Source organism: Mirounga angustirostris, unplaced genomic scaffold, assembly GCF_029215605.1.
Source record: "Mirounga angustirostris isolate CCGP_5_RB_7025 unplaced genomic scaffold, mMirAng1.0.hap1 SCAF_3, whole genome shotgun sequence".
Lineage (NCBI taxonomy): Eukaryota > Metazoa > Chordata > Mammalia > Carnivora > Phocidae > Mirounga > Mirounga angustirostris.
Window position 1 is genome coordinate 124409280 of NW_026991711.1, and position 19458 is coordinate 124428737.

At 39.1% G+C, this 19458-nt stretch overlaps 2 protein-coding genes across 15 annotated transcripts in view; one reads left to right on the forward strand and one right to left on the reverse strand.

Moving 5' to 3' along the window:
- TANC1 (tetratricopeptide repeat, ankyrin repeat and coiled-coil containing 1) overlaps positions 1–3210 on the forward strand; it is a 229304-nt gene extending 226094 nt beyond the window's left edge. For all 11 annotated transcript variants that reach the window (XM_045868801.3, XM_064586594.1, XM_045868802.3 and 8 more), the window contains 2 exons: positions 469–569; positions 1222–3210. In XM_045868801.3, coding sequence (XP_045724757.2) covers positions 469–569; positions 1222–2656 — 1536 coding nt within the window. In that variant the 3' untranslated portion in view covers positions 2657–3210. The remainder of the gene's footprint in view (positions 1–468; positions 570–1221) is intronic.
- Positions 3211–6788: 3578 nt separating this feature from the next.
- The window catches only part of WDSUB1 (WD repeat, sterile alpha motif and U-box domain containing 1), a 54671-nt gene continuing 42001 nt past the window's right edge, over positions 6789–19458 (reverse strand). For all 4 annotated transcript variants that reach the window (XM_045868797.3, XM_045868799.3, XM_064586604.1 and 1 more), the window contains one exon: positions 6789–7187. In XM_045868797.3, coding sequence (XP_045724753.1) covers positions 7030–7187 — 158 coding nt within the window. In that variant the 3' untranslated portion in view covers positions 6789–7029. The remainder of the gene's footprint in view (positions 7188–19458) is intronic.

Consider the following 19458-nt stretch of genomic DNA (forward strand, 5'->3'; position numbering starts at 1 on the left):
AGTAACTCATAGACTTGTTTCAGTACTTATTTCTCCTACCTTTTTTTTTTTTTTTAAACTTCATCTTCTCACCACCAAATCCATTGACCTCACTTCTGTGCCCACCCCCCCCACCGCGTAGGGGGTGCCTAGCTGTTCCAGGGGGCCGTGTCTCTGCCCCTCCCTGAGCCTCCCCACCAGCTGCTTGGCTTCCGTCCACTCTTGCCTGCTGGTGCATGGCTTCTACCGCTCTTCTCTCAGTCCGGAATCACCAATTTTTGTTTCTCTACTGAACTCTTCTCTTAAGATATTAATAAGCTTTAACTGTCTACCTACTTTAAAACAAGAGAACTAAAACTTCCCTTGCCGTTTACCTCCCCAGCTGTCCCAATTCTCTGCCAACCTGTAGAGCAAAACTCCTAGTAAGAAGCTGCCTGTAATCCTGTCTCAGTGCTTCTCTTGACTCATGTATTTAAATGTTGACACTAGGACTTTGGCATGGCAGAAGAATTTGCTTCCAAGGCTCTCGAATTGAAACCAAAGTCCTATGAAGCCTTTTATGCCAGGGCAAGAGCGAAGAGAAATAGCAGGTACTGTCTGGGGGTCGGTCTGTGACTAGAGAAGCCTTCTTGGGTCTCTGCACTATCACAGCTGCTGGTTGACTTTGGGGGTTGCTGACTCACAGGCATTCCTCAAATGCCTCTCATCCCTAGCTTCCAAGGGGCACAGCAGCGGGTATTCTTAGCAATGGCTAGACTTTTGTTTTCTCTTGACATCCCCGTAACCGTTCCTGCCCTGCGCCCCAGCTGCCACTCGCTGCCACACAGAATGCCTCCATCAGTCTGTGCTCGCAGGGAAGCTGCCAGCTAGAGACACGAGAGCAGGCAGGTGGGGGAAGGGAGGAGAGGCCTGGAAGACATGTGGGTTAGAGATGGACGCGGTGAGAGGCGGTGGCGGAGGAGGATTCCGACACCCACTGCCTTGTGCCGGTTCCCACTCCCGGCCCGGTGGGGTTTGCAGAGGCAGCGGGGCCCTGGCACGGCGGCGCAGGTGTGGGCCGGGACTCGCTCCCGCGCCGCCCGGTGGCTCTAGGCCAGTGCGGACCGGGCCCTGCCCTCCCCCGCCAGCGTTGCAAACGCCCCCGGCCGCCTTCCCGCTCTTGCTAGCAGAGCTCCCATGCACCGCGACGCCCGAGCGCGTGCCTCCGCGGCTTGTAACTCCGCCTTCTGTTCTGACATAAAGGCAGTTTGCGGCGGCCCGGGCTGACCTGCGGGAAGCTGTGAAGCTCTGTCCCACCAATCAGGAAATCAGGAGGCTCCTGGCCCGCGTGGAGGAGGAGTGCAAGCAACTGCAGAGGAGCCAGCAGCAAAAGCAGCAGTGCCCGCCGCCAGCCGCGCCCCACGACTCGGAAAACGAGGAGGACGCCCCGGCCGCTGGCTTGAACGACCGCTTCCATCTTGAGGAGGCCGAAGACGAAGACACTTCGTCGCAGGAGGAGTCCGTTTCCCCGACGCCCAGGCCTCAGCCCTCCGCCTGTGCGCCGTCTGCGTACATCCGAAACCTTCAGGAAGGCTCACAGCCCACGGCCGGGCCGGTGTCCCCGCAGAACAGGCCGGGGGTCGGTAGGGCCCTGCGGGAGGCCGTGGTTCCGCCGGGGCTGGTGCTGCAGCCCACGCGGCAGGCGCAGATCGTGAAGACCAGCCAGCATCTGGGGCCCGCGCAGCCAGGCGCGCGAGGCGGCGGCCCGAAAATGCAGGTCTCTGCCCAGACTCCTGCCCCGAGGCCTCCGCCCGGCGGGCCGGCGGCCGCTCCCGCGGGGGGCAGAATCCCGCGTTTGGAGGGAACAGGCGCTTCGGCTGTGGGGGCCGGTTCTGGCCCTTTCGGGGAGCGGCTGGGCCCCAGCCACAGCGTCCAGCTGCAGCACGGCGACGGGGGCGCTGCCTGTCCCCTACCAAGCAAGATAAAAGCCGCAGAGAGGCTTCTGTCTCATGCCCCCATCGCTGTGGACGTCGCTCCTTCAAACCAGGGCGGGCCGGCGAGCGGCAGCGACGTGCGACATCCAGCTTCCCTTGCCAGCTCGGGCTCTTCTGGTTCTCCGTCTGGCAGCATCAAGATGTCAAGCTCAACCAGTAGTTTGACTTCGAGCAGCAGTTTTTCCGATGGCTTCAAGGTCCAGGGACCGGACGTTCGCATCAAGGACAAGGTGGTTACCCCGGTTCCAGGCGGGACAGCTGAGCACAGGCCGCGCAGTACGCCGTTCATGGGCATCATGGATAAGACTGCCAGGTTCCAGCAGCAGAACCACCCTCCAAGCCGTACCTGGCACTGTCAGATGCCGGAGGGGCTCCTGACAAACGCGTCTTCTGCAGCTGGCCTGCAGCCCTTGAACTCGGAGAAGCCCCCTCTCAAACAAGCAGGAGGGCATACCAGCCAGGCCAAAAGCTGCTCTGTTCCTACCCTGGCGGGAAGTGTCCACAGTGCGGCACAGGCGAAGGAGCTCGAAGAGAAGAAATGCCAGATTCCAGTCCACTGTCAGGATAACAGGATCGCTAAGACTGTTTCTCATCTGTATCAGGAAAGTATCTCTAAACAGGGGCCTCACGCCAGCAACGAAGCCCACAGGAGCCACCTTCCTTCAGCAAAACCGAAGCGGTCGTTCATAGAGTCAAATGTGTGAGCCTTAAGAGAGAACCGTATGTGGGATTGGGCAAACAGTGTGCTGGCTTCTGGTGGTAATTAAAAGGTTTTTCGTGAGACAAATTACCTGTTAGCCATGTATTTTTTTCTTTTTTCCTTGGGGGTGATTGAGATGCCCTTGATATATTTAAAATGTGGGATAAAATTTCTTTGATAAATAGCTAGGAGTCACCATAAATAAAAATGCTAACCAGAATTAAAAACTATAATTAGTTAATGCCTGTTCGGTTAAACATTTAAGACCGCCCAGAAGACATTAACTCATGCTCTTCTCTTATGAAATTGTTTGGTTTTTATCACTTTTCCCCTAGCCTTTGCTATGTGATAAAATCATAATATTTCTTAGAGAATGTAAATGTTTAGTGATAGATCTAACTCATGGCATAATATCCAGATGGTGTATTCTGGGAAAGGTGGAATTTTCAGGTTTCAGTTCCATTGAGTCAAATCCCAATTTTTTATATAAATATATAAAAGTTTCTAGCTGAACATAAGCGTGACTATAAATGTTATACAGCTGATTTTTTTTTTTTTTTAAGCAAAATACGAGAACATCCAAGTATTGTTCCCTGCGTAGTAGTTCCCTTAAGAGGATTAAACATTTAGTTCCATGTTATGGTTCTCATTAAAAATATTTTTATAGCACCTTTTTTGGAACTATATTCCCACTTCAAGGTGTTTTTAACGTTTGGAAACAGCATAAGCCATTTGGAATCACGATTGGTGGTTTTAGGCTAAAGTTGGATTTAGGCTAAAATACTAAGAATACGGCACTCTTTACGATACGTAAATTAGCTCTCAACTGGTTCCCAAACTGTTTTTAACAATGATAGGGCACTCCTGGGAGAGGCGTTCCAAGGTCCTTTAAGGACACTATTGAATTTGGATAGTTAAGGTATGGTTGGTTGTTGCTTTTGTTTCATTATACAATCATGACTTTATAGTCACATGTTGTACATATTAAATAGCCAAGTTGTATTCAGACTTGTAAATATAACTATTTCAAGTAGTTAATCATAAAAAACTCATATTTGCATGTTCTTTGTAAGCTTCCTTCATGCTGATTATTGCACTGAACGATGTATTATTATGGCATGTTAACAGTATACAGGTAACAGCACTTTATCTCATTTATATGAACACCTTTGAGGTGCTACTTAAGTCCAAACTGATGTATTATTCATTTGTAAAGATAAGGTACAGCAATGAACCTTGGTTTAAAGGTATTTTTATATGAAAATGGTGTGCTATTGGAGGATGTGAAAATGCTAATTTCAAAGAGGTGGGAGTATAGTTGTTTTATATGTTGGGATGTGAAATTTATTTTCTAGAATTGGGGAGAAGGAAGTTCTATATTTACAGAATGTTTTAAAAATGAATAGTTGTCTTGAAGTTCTTGTGAGCATCATTATGGTTTTGTACGAATAGGAAGTCTTCTGGTGTCATTCTTCAACATTTGTTCCTGAGTGTGTAAGTGTACTTTGTACAGCTTTATCATTTTTATAGGCTTTCCATGAGTTCTGCTGTAAGTACTATGGCTTATTTATTGTTCATTGTTTTCTTTAATATTTGTGGAAGTCTTACTCTTTTGTTATGTAGTTTTGTTTCTGCACAACTACTGTACTTTTCCATATGGAATAAAGAATATTAATAGAATTTGTTTTGTATTAAGTGAAACAGTGGGTAAGTAGAGACTGTCCTGATGACAGTGATCTGCTTTGGTTTAATCCTGGGTGATCTTGTTACCCTAAAAGGAAATAGTGAAAGGTCTATTTTTATAGTAATACTACCAGATGCATATTTAATTTCATTGAAGCATAATTTCAGAAAAAGGGCAAAGCTTCATGATATCTCAGAATATTCAGTGGTTAACATTAGTCTTTTTGCCTGAAATAGGAGGAAGAGCATTCTGTACTTACCTGTTTCAGAAATCTTGGTGTCTGTTTTTACTGGCAGCAGGATCTGTTTAGTACTGTAACTCTCAAACGCTTTGGCAATACACCGCACACTGTGTTGATTATGAGAGTTCTTCACATCTGTATAATCTTTCAGTTAAAAGGAGGCATTTGTCTTTATCCCCACATATTTCTGTCTCAGAGCAGTGGGAATGAAGGTGAACATCAAACTGGGTTGTATTGTGATAAAACCCTGAGGTGGAGTCTTAGGCCGGGGTATCCCCTAAGACTCCTTCAGGTTCCTGTCTGGGTATGACTGTTATTAGTAAGGCTGAGTAAAGTCCTTCTTTAAAGCCCTATATTAAACTTAGGGGTTAAAAACAAAAAACCAGGTGGGACAGAAAAGGGTTCTTAGCTGACAGAGAATTGTTAGATGACTTTGGCTATGAAACTGCCAGTGGGACTCCTGGAATTTATTATAAACTACATTAGGATTTTGATACAGTCTTAGTAAAGATATTTGGCCCAGTTAGCCCGGAGAGAAGTCTTTTTGGGAAGTCACTAGTCAGTGCTGAGGCCAGGGCTGCGGGCAGGTGAACTCCGCTCCCGTGTCATCCTCAGCGAAGGGCTTGGCCTGGGGAGCATGGCAGAGGGGTCTTGTGGGGTCCCTTCCTGGGGGTGGTTTTGGATTTGGTTTGTTTCCTTGTGTGTCTGGGGGAAGGAGGAGTTGTCAGGCTTTGGATTTATTTGCATTCATAAACAGAAGCACTTCACTTTAGTAAATTATTGGCATCTCAGTTTTCAACCATTTGGGTAACAAACTATGATGGTGAAACGCAGAAGAGAAAATTGCCACCTTTAACACATTTAAAAGATAACCAATCTTTTATTTTGTTTTCTATCAATGATATCAATGATTTTTAATAATTTTTTTTTTTTTTTTAAGATTTTGTTTTTGACAGAGTGTGTGTACAAGCAGGGGGAGCAGCAGAGAGGGAGAAGCAGGCTCCCCGCCGAGCAGGGGGCCTGATGCAGGGCTCCATCCCAGGACCCTGGGATCATGACCTGAGCCGAAGGCAGATGCTCAACCGACTGAGCCACCCAGGTGCCTCAATTTTTAATAACTTTTATGTAAAAAAACCAGTCTGCCTCCTTTGGAAAATAAGTCTGTCAATCAGAACAAAAAATATTTGGCCCAATGGTGGGCTCTGTCACTTAAAAAATCTTTTGTTAAAATTATGTTAACCTACTTTCTCTATAGAATACAATGGAAAAACACCTAAAATGTGTTCCCAACCTTTTTTTTTTTTTTTGTCCTCACTTGAATGTAAGAAGCATGGGTAGTATGAAAAAATCCTCTTGTAGAATCTGACTGTAAATCCCAGCTAGGTACACAAAGGAAATAAAATTCGGTAATCCATTAGGAGGATGGAAATTTTACAAAGCAGCCAATTATAAAGAAAAGCTATTTGGAGCTTTTTGTGATAGCTAGGCTTTGCACAATTCTGTGAACACAGCATATTAGCTGTAAATTTGTAAAATATAGAAAAAGACTATATACATAATTACATCACTTTTCCCCTCTCATTTCTGAGTTTTTGAATTTTTGAACAGTAAAATGAGGGTTTTGCGGGGGGTAAGAACAGAGTCTTGGGCCCTGCCTGCTCTTACAGCTGGGTTCTAATGTGCCTTCCGTTCCGGGACACAGCTTACGACAGGTAGGGAAAGTTGCTACCACCTCAACTTCGTGAACTTGAAGTTTTCTGCTGAGGGAACACTTATCAGGGTATTGTATTAAACACCAATCTCTTGTGTAAAAATGTATAGTTACCCTAGCTTAGAATGTTATATGATAACTTCAAGAATTCTGAACTCTAAAAGGAGGCTGGTTTGCTGCTATATTTCAACAAAGCCAACTTGACATATTCATGATAATGTATTCCATCTAACTTCTACACAGGTTTGGACTGTGGGGAAAAATCATTACCACCTTGCAAATTTAGAATCCAACGAAATTGCTCATTAAACATTTCAAAATGGTTTTCTCAATTTAGTCATAAAACTATTTTGCTACAAATTCTCTTTAAAAGGATTCCAAAGAGTTATCAAATTAATGGCTTTAATTAACTAGGATTTCAATGTTATGTTCTTGATTATTCTGATCTTTAGTTGTAATGAGAATATGACCTTTATTGAGCAAGAATTTGAGCACTGCAATTTTAATTCAAAGTGAAACTTTATTTTTCTACAGGTTAAGATTTCTTTCACTAATACAAAAAGGCTTTTATAGTAAAAATAGGAAAGAAGTCAGATATGTCACTTAGTCCATATGATTTAAAGAAAAAGTTTTTATAGGTAGCTAAATCACTTTTCTCCTGTTTTGCTTTTAATAATATTAACATTTACCTTTAAATCATTCAAATGAGATCACTGAAGAATATAAACAATATAAACAATTTTATTTTTGATGTGTCTCTAGCCATCGGCTGATGGCCATTTTCAGAGTCCTGTTTGGTGTCAGTACCATTGAAGGAAGAACGAGATTCGTCATGGGACTTGTACGTTTCTTTTTGCTGATCCAATTTTCCATTGCTTCCTTTTCATATGAATAGCCATCTAAAAAAAACCCCACATACACACAAATTATTTGCAGTGTAGGAAAGGGAGGTTGGGATTACCAAAAGGAGTTGAATATACCAACTCCACTGCCAAGGCCTTTATTGTGATTTAAGTGGTGGTCTTGTATCACTACTCCTAAAATACTTCTGCCACAACACCTTAAATTCTGCCCTACAAGATGCAATGAGATTGCAGAAATTACCTGGAACAGTGTCAACGTTTTACTGATAATTTTGAACACAAATACTGTAACAAAGGACTGTGTCCAAAATTCAGATGTAGCAGAAAAGAAGAAAGGAAAAAGCCAGGTAGAGGAGAGTGGTTGTGAAGATAAACTGCGTTATTAGAGCTGTTAGCTGTGTGTGAAAAGTAATATGGCTAAAGATGAAAAGAGCCTCAGGAATACCTCAGCAAAACTTTGACATACTGGAAACTCAGGGAAATGGATACCGAGAGATTATAGAACTCATCCCACTAAGGACTTGACAGTAAAGGGACTTACGATTAAAAAAAAAAAAAAAAGCTACGGGCTAAGGTTTGTTAATACGAGTTTGTGCAAAATTCTTTGCACATATAAAGACTGGAGTTTTTGCTTCACTACTTTTTTTTTTTTTTACTCTTCGCTCTTTCTCTTTAAACTGAAAATCTTAGTTCCTGATTACATTTACACATTTATTTGCTTTAATTTACAATGCATACAACAGTTTCAAACTAACAGTGTCAATATATTACTAACACAGACTGTGAAAGAAATTTAAGATTCTTTCTGGCTCTTTGTGTCACCAAAAACAGATCCACTAGGGTTTTCTAACTGAAATACTGTGTTTGATGAAAATCACTTGGAAAAAAATTCTTCTGTTTGGTTATGTTACCAACTTGACATATAAGTGTGTTAATTTGCTTCCCTTTTTTATCCTCTCAATTTTTAGATCGGTTTGTATGATTTAATTCTGTAAAACATTTAAGTGACTGCAAAGTAAAAGCTGTAAAACAAGGTACATCCAGAGGAGTCTATTCTCTGTCCAGCATAGGTTCCCTCCCATCCCATACAGGTAACTATGTATATTTTTATCCTTTTGTATCTTCTTGAAAATATAAGCGTGTATGTGTAAACACACAATGCATACACATTCTTAGACAAGAGCTAGCATACTGTACATTATTTTGCACCTGCTTTAACTACACCCTTCTTTTATTCCCCTCACCTCCCCGCCCCCCCCAGCAGTCCACTGTACAGATGTATTGATGGACATCTCAGTTGTTTCCAGTCTTTGCCTTTTACAAATAGTGTTGCAATGGACAATCTTATTTTGGGGGAGATTCCAGAAATAGGACTGCTGCATTAAAGAGTATAATTTTGCTAGATATGCCAATACTTCCATAGGAATTCTACCATTTTTATTCCTACTAGTTATACTGATGAATGCTTTTTTTTTCCCCTCAAGAGCTTCACCAAGAGAATATGTTGTCAAACTGGATTTTTACCAGTCTCTCATGAACAATGCTAGAGTATATCAGGTAGCTTTATTTTGAGGAAGATAGAACTTTTTACATATATATGTTTAAGAGCCATTTTTTCTCTTTTTCCTGTGAACTGTTACTATTTTTGGCCCATTCTTCCATTAGGCTGCCCTTCACCTTAGAGACATAATTGACATACTAGTTTCAGATGCACAACACAATTCTTCGCTATACTGTGGAATGATCACAATAGGTCTCATAAACATGCATCACCACACATAATTACGAATTTTTCCTTTTTCTTGTGATGGGAGACTTGTAAGATTTCTTTCAGGGGTAAAGGGGGAGAGGGAGGCATGGAATAAGTAAGTCCTGGGGATGAAAGGTACAGCACAGGGAACACGGTCAATGGTCTTGTAATAGCGTGGTAAGGAGATGGAGGGGCTACGCTGCCGGTGAGCACAGCATAATATACAGCCTTGCTGAATCACTATGCTGTATGCCACAAACTAATTGCGTCAACTAGATTTCAATTAAAACCTCTTAGCAACTTTCTAATATACATTGTTAGCTATAGTCACCATGCTGAACACTGTATCTCTAAGACTAATTTCGTAACTGGAAGTTTTTATCTATTGACTACCTGCACACTTTGGCCCATTCCCCCACCCTCTGCCTCTGGCAACCACCAATCTATTCTCTGTATCCATGAATTCAGTGTTTTGTCTTAGATTCCACATGTGAGAGAGATCATAGGGTATTTATCTTTCTCTGACTTATTTTACGTAGCACAATGTCCTCAAGGTCTATCCATGATGGCACAAATGTCAGGATTTCCTTTACTGTGGCTGAATTATATTCCATTGCACACGTATATATTTTCTTTATGCATTCATCCACTGATGGACACTGGGGTTGTTTATATGTCTTGGCTATTAATAAATACTGGCAATGAATGTGGCGGTACAGATATCTTTTCAAGTTAGTGATTTTGCTTCCTTTGAATAAATACCCAGTAGTGGAATTGCTGGATCACAAGGTAGTTCTATTTTTAACCTGAGGAATCTCCATATTGTTCACCATACTGGTTGCACCATTTTACATTCCTACCAAACAGCACCTAAGGGTTCCCTTTTCTCCATTGTCACCAACTTTTTTTTTTATATATATAATAACCATTTCTAACAGTTATGAGGTTGGACAGCTCGTTGTGGTTTTGTAGTTCCCTGATGATTAGTAATGTTGAGCACCTCTTCATGTACTTGTTGACAGTCTATATGTAATCTTTGGAAAAATGTACATTCAGATCCTCTGCCTATCTTTTTTCTATTGAGTTACAGTTCTTTATATATTTTGGACATTAACCCTTATCAGATGTGTGATACTCTTTCCCATTTCATAAGCTGCCTTTTCACTTTGCTGATGGTTTCTTTTGCCGTGCATAAGCTTTTTAGTTTGATGTAGTCCCACTTATTTCTGCTTTTGTTGCCTTTGCTTTTAGTGTTACATCAAAAAAATCATTGTCAAGACAGATGTCAAAGGGCTCCACCTATGTGTTCTCCCAGAAGTTTTTTGGTTTCATGTCCTACATGTCTTTAATCCATTCTGAGTTAATTTTTGTATATGGTGTAAGATAGTGGTCCCATTTCTTTCTTTTGCAAATGGCTGTTGTTTTCTCTGCACCATTTATTGAAGAGGCCTTTCCCTATGGTATATTCCTCATTCCTGTGTTGTAGATTAATTGATCATATATGTGTGGGTTTATTTCTGGGCTCTCTATTCTGTTTGTATCTGTTTATATGCCAATACCATACTCTTTTAATACCATAGCTTTGTAATATAGTTTGAAATCAGGAATTGTGATACCTCCAGCTTTTTTTTGTTAAGATTGCTTTGGCTATTCAGGGTCTTCTGTGATTCCATAAAAATTTGCTCTCTTTTTTTGTGAAAAATGCCATTGGGATTTTGACAGGGATTTCACTGAATCTGTAGATTGCTTTGGGGAGTACAAATATTTTAACAATATTCTTTCAATCCATGTCTTTCCATTCCTTTGTGTATTCTTCAGTTTCTTTTCTCAGTGTATTCCAGTTTTCAGTGTACAGGTTTTTTTGTTTTTGTTTTTGTTTTTTTACCTCCTTGGTTAAATTTATTCCTAGGTATTTTATTCTTTGTGATGCAGTTATAAATGGGAGTATTAATTTCTCTGAGAGCTTGTCACTAGTATACAGAAATACAACAAATTCCTGTGTATTAACTTTGTATCTTGCAACTTTTACTGAATTTGACTAGTTCTAACAGTTTTTGTGGAGTCTTTACAGTTTTTCATATATAAAAACATGTCATCTGCAAATAGTTTTACCACTTCCTTTCCAAGTTGGATGCATTTTACTTTTTTTTTTTTTTTTTTGCCTAACTTCTCAGGCTAGAACTTCCAATACTATGTTTTGTTTTGGGTTTCTTCTTTAAGATTTTTTTTTTTTGACGGGGAGAGACACAGTGAGAGAGGGAACACAAGCAGGAGGAGTGGGAGAGTGAGAACAGGACCCTGGCATCATGACCTGAGCCGAAGGCAGACACTTAACGACTGAGCCACCCAGGCACCCCTCCAATACTATGTTGAGTAAAAGTGAGGAAAGTAGGCTCTCTTGTCTTGTTCCTGATCTTACAGGGAAAGATGTCCGCTTTTCACTGCTGACATTGATGTTAGCTGTGGGCTTGTCATATATAGCATTTATTATGTTGAGGTACATTACCTCTATACCCATTTTGTTGAGGGCTTTTATCATAAATGGATGTTGAATTTTGTCAAAGGCTTTTTGTGCATCAATTGAAGATAGGATTTTCATCCTTTTTGTTAATGTGGTATATCATGTTGATTTACAGAGGCTGAACCATCCCTGCATCCTTGGAATAAATCCCATTTGATCATTGAATGTAATCCTTTTAATGTACTGAATTTGGTTTGCTAAAACTGAGGAATTTGACAGCTATGTTCATTAGGGATATTGGTCCATAATTTTCTCGTGTGTTCTTGTCTGGTTTTATCATCAGGGTAATGCTGTTCTTGTAAAATGAGTTTGGAAGTGCTCCCTCTTTGCCTAGTTTTTTAAGTTTGAGAAAGATTGGTATTCCTTGAATATTTTTTATATCTTTGGAATATAAACACTTCATTAGTTTTCCACACATTTCTCTTGGATTTTGAGTCCAGGTTAGGAAGTGTCCCCATTTCCAGATTATCAAGGAATTTATATTTCCTTCTAAGACTTTTTTAATGTTTATATCTCTCTAATCCATTTGGAATTTAGATGTGCAGTATAAGAGATGAAGGCAGTGTTACCCTTTTCCATATGGCTATTAGTTGTGAGAATACCACTTTTTAAATATTTGTTACCACTGACTTAACATATGCCATTTTTATCATTCCCTAAATTTCCAAATGCACTTGGATCAATTTCTGTATTTAAAAAATTTTTTTTCCTGTTGTTCCATTTATGTGCCAATCCCAAAGGCTTAAAACATGTTCTAATATCTGATAGAGCTAGTGACACTCCTGTTTTTCATTTTCTAGATTATTTGTTGTGTGGTCTTTCCAATGGAACCTAATCATCATCTTCTGTATCACTAGGAAAAAATCTAATAGTGACATCTTGCGGACATTGTATCGTCTTATCATCATGGTATGCTCTCCATTTGTTCCAGGTTTACTTTGCAGGGATGTTCTTTGTTTTCTTCATGACTGTTTGGCACATTAGGTCCTCTGTTGTACATTCTTTTTTAAATTGAAGTTGGCACACTATGGTAGTTTTGGGTGTACAACATAGTGATTTGGTAAGTCTGTATATTATGCTATGTTCACAAGTGTGTAGTTACCAGCTATCACCATACAAAGCTATTACAGTATCCTTGACTATATTCCTTATGCTGTACCTTTTATCCCTGACTTAGTCCATAAGTGGAAGCCTATCTCTTGCTCCCGCCCTTTACCCATTTTGTCCACTATCAGTTTATTCTCTGTATTTGTGGGTCTGTTTCTGCTTTTTGTTCATTTTTTTTTTTTTTATTCCACATATAAGTGAAATCATATAGTATTTGTCCTTCTCTGTCTTAGCATAATACCCTCTCAATCCCATGTTGTGGCAATGTTATACCTTTTGATTGCTTTTGTTTACATATACATTTACACATGAAGGCTATTGATTCCTCTTTGATTTGACTTGCTAAATGCTGATTAGACTTAATAAGCTATCGTCTCTCAGCTCTAAATTCATGCATGATACTGAGGACTCCGCATGCTGGAGCCAGGATAATGCAAACCACATTTCTGCTTCACCAGTTGGCTCCTTGTTAGATCTTGCATCTAGAGGATCTTGGATTCCTCTAGAAGAAGACAAAAACAGAGTGAAGGCTCCTATCAGTGCTGTGCCTAGCCATGGCCCTTCATCTGGCAGGGGTAGTTGGTTATACTCTGCAGACTTTTTGCTTGCTTCATTGTAGGTACTGCCCCAATTTGTCTTATCCTTTCCCCTTTAGAGGCACCAGCTGGTAGCTAACCCTTCTTAAAGACCTGGATTCTGGTTCTTGGAGACCCACATGAGGTTCTGATAACCTCAACTTCCTTTTGTTCCCTAGAGTCCTAGAGACGGTAGATGATTTCTGCAGATGCCGTTCGTGCCTTTTTCTTTTGAGATACAGTTGACATAAAGTCTACCTTTTTTAGTATACAATTCAGATTCTTAATGGTGATGGTTGTACAACTCTGAATTATACTAATTTCAAAATATTTTCATCACTCCATAAAGAAACCCTATACCCCTTAGCATTCACTCTCCCCTCTCCTGGCAACCACAAATCTTCTTTCTGTCTCTATAGATTTGCCTATTCTGAACACTTCCTATAAACAGAATCATATAATATGTGGCCTTTGGTGTCTGTCTTCTTTCACTTAATGTTTCCAAGTTTCATCCATGTAGCATGTGTAAGTATTCGTTCCTTCTTATAGTTGATTAATATTCCATTGTATGGATATACCACATTTTATTCATTCAGTGATGGGACATTTGGGTTATTTCCACTTTCTGGCTCTTATCAATAAGACTATGAGCATTCATGTACAACTTTTTGGATGAATATTTTCAATTCTCTTGGATATATATCTAAGAGTACAAATGCTACATCACATGGTAACTATGTTTAGCTTTTTGAGGAACTGCCAAACTATTTTCAACAGCAGCTGTACCATTTTGCATTTCCACTGGCAATATTTCTGCAAATCTTTCTAACACGTTAGATTCTAGTCTTCCTAGTAGGCTATCAAGTGGTATCTCAATGTGGTTTTGATTTTCATTTCCATGATGATACTGGACATCTTTTCTAGTGCTTACTGGGCATCTGTGTATCTCTTATGGAGAAAGGTCTATTCAAATCCTTTTGCCTATCTTTTAATTGGATGATTTGTCTTACTGTTGAATTGTAAGAATAGCTTAAGAAAATATACTCGAGGGCGCCTGAGTGGCTCAGTTGGTTAAGCGACTGCCTTCGGCTCAGGTCATGATCCTGGAGTCCTGGGATCGAGTCCCGCATCGGGCTCCCTGCTCGGCAGGGAGTCTGCTTCTCCCTCTGACCCTCCTCCCTCTCATGCTCTCTGTCTCTCATTCCCTCACAAATAAATAAAATCTTAAAATATATATATATATATATATATATATATACTCGAAGTTGAGTAAAATGAACCTTAATCTTCTATTACCATCACACTGGCCTATTACTGATAAATAATGTCCATGTCAATATTATTACTATGTGTAATATTATGAATTCAATAATAGCTAATTCATTTGCCACCAGGCTAGATAAATCTGATAATAGAATGTTTTTGACCTTCCAGATGAAAGGGGCCCACTTTTATTTCTTAGTTACATTCCATTGTGGTGAGGTAATGCTGTTTGTATTAGTGCTGTGTGCTTAAATACAGTTAATATTTATGAATGTCCCGTATCTTTTTAAAAAAGTGTAATGTCTATTTTGAACGTTCAGGGTTTGGTACATTTCTGCTTTATGAAAGTTGTTGCTGTGTTTGAGACTGCATAGTTAATAATAGCTACCTTCCCTGAGAAGTGTGGTCTTTAGTATTACATAGTATTTTCCTGTGTCTTAAAAAAAAATTTTTTTTTGGTCTGAATTCTGTTTTTACAGACATGTATGTAACCCATTCTTCATGCCTATCCTTTTATTTCTAGCCTGTCTGAATCCTTTAGGTTGGACTGTGCTTTTGTTAGCTAATCTCAAATCTTTTTTCTCTTTAGTGATGAGTTAAAACCAAACTATATTTTTTATATATCACATAAACTTTCACTATGGGAGCCGGTTTCATCAATTTTAATGCTGGTTACCTTTACCCTAGTATCTTTTAAAAAGAGACCAAGAGGGGTGTCTGGGTGGCTCAGTCGGTTAAGCGTCTGCCTTCAGTTCAGGTCATGATCCCAGGGTCCTGGGATTGAGCCCCGCATCGGGCTCCCTGCTCAGTGGGGAGTCTGCTTGTCCCTCTCTTGCTCACTCTCTTAAATAAATAAAATCTTTAAAAGCAACCAAGAACATACTCAAAACTTCAAATAGGCTTTTCATCAGTTAATAATCAGTGAGTGTATTCAATTTTTCATATTCTCTACTCTCATTTTTAATGTATATTTTATCTGCACTGTTAGAGCATGTTATCATATAGTGTTCTGTCACCTTTAAATGAATTCCCGTAAGTGAATAATTTTTCCTTCCCTGCTTGTGGATTGTTAGTTTCTTGGGTGGTGGTAGTGAATAAAATGTCAAATCATTCAGTCTATGGAGGTGCAGGTTTCCTGCTATAACAAAGTCAGTTACACTGGCCGTAGTTTACATAAACTTCAATATCAGCTCTTCATGGTATTATAAAATAGTGATTCTGTAGAGTAAGTTTTTGGCTGGTAACAAATATTTGATAAACAGGAAAAGCAGGCATTTGGATTGGATCTAGAGCATTGCTAATGATGTGTAAGGTTGCACACTACTAAAGCTCATTCCAGAGCAGTGTGAGGGATTAATTATCAGAGCTACAAAGCAAAGACCCCTCCCCACTTTCAGATACACACACACAGCCTTTCATGTATAAAAGAAAAGCCACTGATGCATTATTATAACTAAAAATGACACTCCTGTTTTCTTTGAAAAATTCATGCATGAAGCTTACTACAACTAGAGTTGGCTTATTTAAATCAAAGGTGGTGCCAGGGGAGAAAAATGACAATTTTTATAAGAATATATATAGTACACATTCAGTGTTAACTAGTAAGTTTGCTTGTTTTTAAATCCTTCAATAAAAAATATTTGTCCAAACAGTACCATTTGACTTTTGCTATAAACCAAGATAATGAGTGGACAAATCAAGAACTGTACCAGCAGCTAGTTCTAGCTAGTAAACAATATTTAATAATATACTCAGATGCACAGGTTCTGGTAAAATACCAAAGAAATGATACCTATTACAAGATTTGTTTCTTAGACTTCCATTTCTGGTAATCAAGCAGATTAAACCCCCAAATTTCTTGCTATATTATACTTAGAAATGTGACTAAAAGAAACAGCTTTTTACATGTATAGCTGACTTGCAGGTTCAAATGGCATCACCCTTATGAAAGGTTCAAGCGAAAAATATTAGCTCACTGGCCTGGGCTCTGAATTTATATTACCTTTGTCCAAGAAAAAAACTTGCTCAGTCCCCCTGTTGTCCTGGGAAATGGACAAAGCCAGCCCAGCACCAATCTGGGGCTATATGCCCTCTTCCTGCACTGAAATTCCACAGGTAATACTTGACTGAAGGTGAACACTCAAAACAAAGAGCAGATTTAGGACTGCACAAACCTCAGAAAGTGAAAATACAACCTCCGAGTATTTCTAAAATAAGAATGAATCTATACTGTTCCAAAGCACTGTTACCTATATTAATTCATTTAATCTGCACAACAATCTTATGAAGAAACTGATGTATGGCCTGAATAACTCCCTATTTGACCTTTGAGTGACCCAAGCAGGCTGGCTCCAGAATCTCTGTGCCTTTAAACTCCAGGCTAAATCAGATTTCCAGAAATGAAAAACTACTGACATTGAAATTTTGAAGCAATGTCAATGGAAAGGTTAAACAGTGTTTAGAGGACTGGGAGGTAGGTCTGAGAAAATTACCTAGAAAGGCTGAAGAGAGAAGGTATATAGAATGAGAATGGCTGAAAGTTTTCCAAAATTGATAAAAGGCACAGAGTTCCATTCAAGGAGCGCTATGCACCCTGGACAAGAATTAAAAATACTACCAAAGAAAAACTGTTTGAAACAAAAAAATCGGAATTAAACTGACATTATACTTGCACAGCAACAACATGTTCTCTCTATGTAATTGAGAGGAAACACTTTAGAGAAAAAGCAAAATGGTCAGATAGGGTTTATTAGTTTTTTTCACTTTTGAAATGACTTTTTTTTACAAAGCTACCTAAATGAATTAACATATTTAAATGTTCAGAACAGACTTGAAAGCCATAAGATGATGGAACACCTGACTAGTGCAAAGTTTTCATTTCTACTCCTCACTCCAACTCCAAATTTAGTTTTAGATTTTCTGTAATTCGAATCAAAATATCAATTAGATTTTCTTTTGTAGTATAACAAGATGATCCTAAAATTTATCTGGAGGTCTGAATGGGCAAAAATTGGGCAAGCCAATTTTTAAAAAGATGAGCATAATTCAAACTAAAAATTTAAAAATAGGGCAGTACCTATCAGTATTAAGATTTTATCTAGTGTACCTGTGTATATACTACATGACTGAGGATTTTCTTCTGCAGAATTACTTTGAAAAAGATGTCCATCAGCAGTGTGAGTTAATTTATGGCACGTTCATACCATGAAATACTGTTCTGTAGTTGTAAGCATACTGACAAATACTATCTGATAAGTAAATTCAATTTTTAAAGTTTATATCATATCCCTTTGTCACAGAATATAAATAGAAAAATATCTGGAAGGCTATATCAGAAAAAGAAGTTTCCACATTTTCAAAATCTGTATTTCCCTATTGCTTGTTTCTCACCAAGCACGTGCTGCTTTTTATAAAGGATAGATGAATAAAAATACTGTGTAAGAATGCTTCTAAGGCAGTTTAACAGATACAAGGTGTAGAGGTCTTCTGAAACACCAGGGGGAGAAAAAGCCAAAAAGGACATGTAATCAATTCAGAAAAATTCAGCAAAGAAGGAGAAAAGAGCTAGAAGAAATCAAATGGAAACATGCTGGAAGGAATTAGCCCAGATAGATCAATCACAATAAATTGTATATAAAAAAATTCATCTTTATTTAATTTCTACACCCAAGGTGGGACTCAAACTCACAACCCTGAGATCAAGACGAGCAGGCTCTACCGACTGAGCCAGTCAGGCGTCCTGAGGACAGATTTTTTTAAAAATTCAACTTCATGTATGTTTTCCCCAGGGAACACCTCTAAAAGTAATACAGGAAGACTAAAAATAAAAAGATGGCAACTCTCCCTGGATTATACTACGTGGAAGAAAGCTAATCCCAAAATGTTATTTACTGTATGATTCCATTCATATAATACTTTTGAAATGACAACTTTTAGAAATGGAGGACAGATGAGGTCTGAAGGACATCTAAGTATAAAAAGGCAAAAGAAGGTTTGTAGGTTTGGAACTGTTCTGTCTTGATTGGTGGTTGATGTCCAAAAGGGACAAACTTGTAGAATTTACAACACCTGCATGGAACTGGGGAAATCTAAAGTTTGTAGACTGCAGCAGTGTCCATATCCTAGTTGTGATATTGTATCATTTTGCAAAATGTTGGCAGCAGAACAACTGGGCAAAGTGTACAGGATCTGTTATTTTTTTAGAACTGCATGTGAATCTTCAGTTGCTTCAATCAAAATCATAAAGGCTAAAATGAAAGAGGCAATACTAAATATAAGTAAGGCTGGGGAGCAACTAGAATTCTTATACACTGCTGGAGGGGGGTATAAGCTGTTTCAACCACTCTGGGTAACAGCCTGTACATCTACTCTCTGGAATATACCCAAAAGCAATGCACATGTGTGTTCACCAAAGAAGATGATTAAGGTTCATGGCAGCCAATAATGATAGAATAATTTGTAGTATATTCACACGTAAAAATTTAACAAATTACTTTGTACAATAACATGGATAAATCACACAAACCATGCTTAAAGCAAGAAGCTAGACTGAAAAAAGACTTAGTTTATGATTCAATTTAGATAAACTTTACAGATGAATAAAAATGTTCTTCTGATTAATGTTAAAAGTTAGGAAATGGGTTACCTTTGGTGAAAGATGATTATGTGAAAAATCCAAGATGTACACTGTTTTAAAAATAGATTGAAAGAAAAATACCATGCAATTATGAACAAAAAGCAAAAGAATCAAGATTAAAACAAATGATACAATTCAACACAAAATACATTAAAATGATGCCAACAAGAATATTTTAAAAGTAACTGAAAATGCAAACCTCCAAGAAGAGCGAATACTCAGAAATCTAATTTGGTGAAGTAATCTATTAAAAGCTGTATTTGAATTCATAATTCAAGTCTCCTACAAAGAAACTCTCCTACAAAGAAAACTCCAATATCCCTTATGAACACACATACAAAAATACTGAAAATATTAGCATATCAAATCCAGCAGTAAGTGAAGAATTCAAACCCCAGAGATGCCACAAAAAAAGTTCTAAAATCAATTCAGCGAAGTTGCAAGATACAAAATCA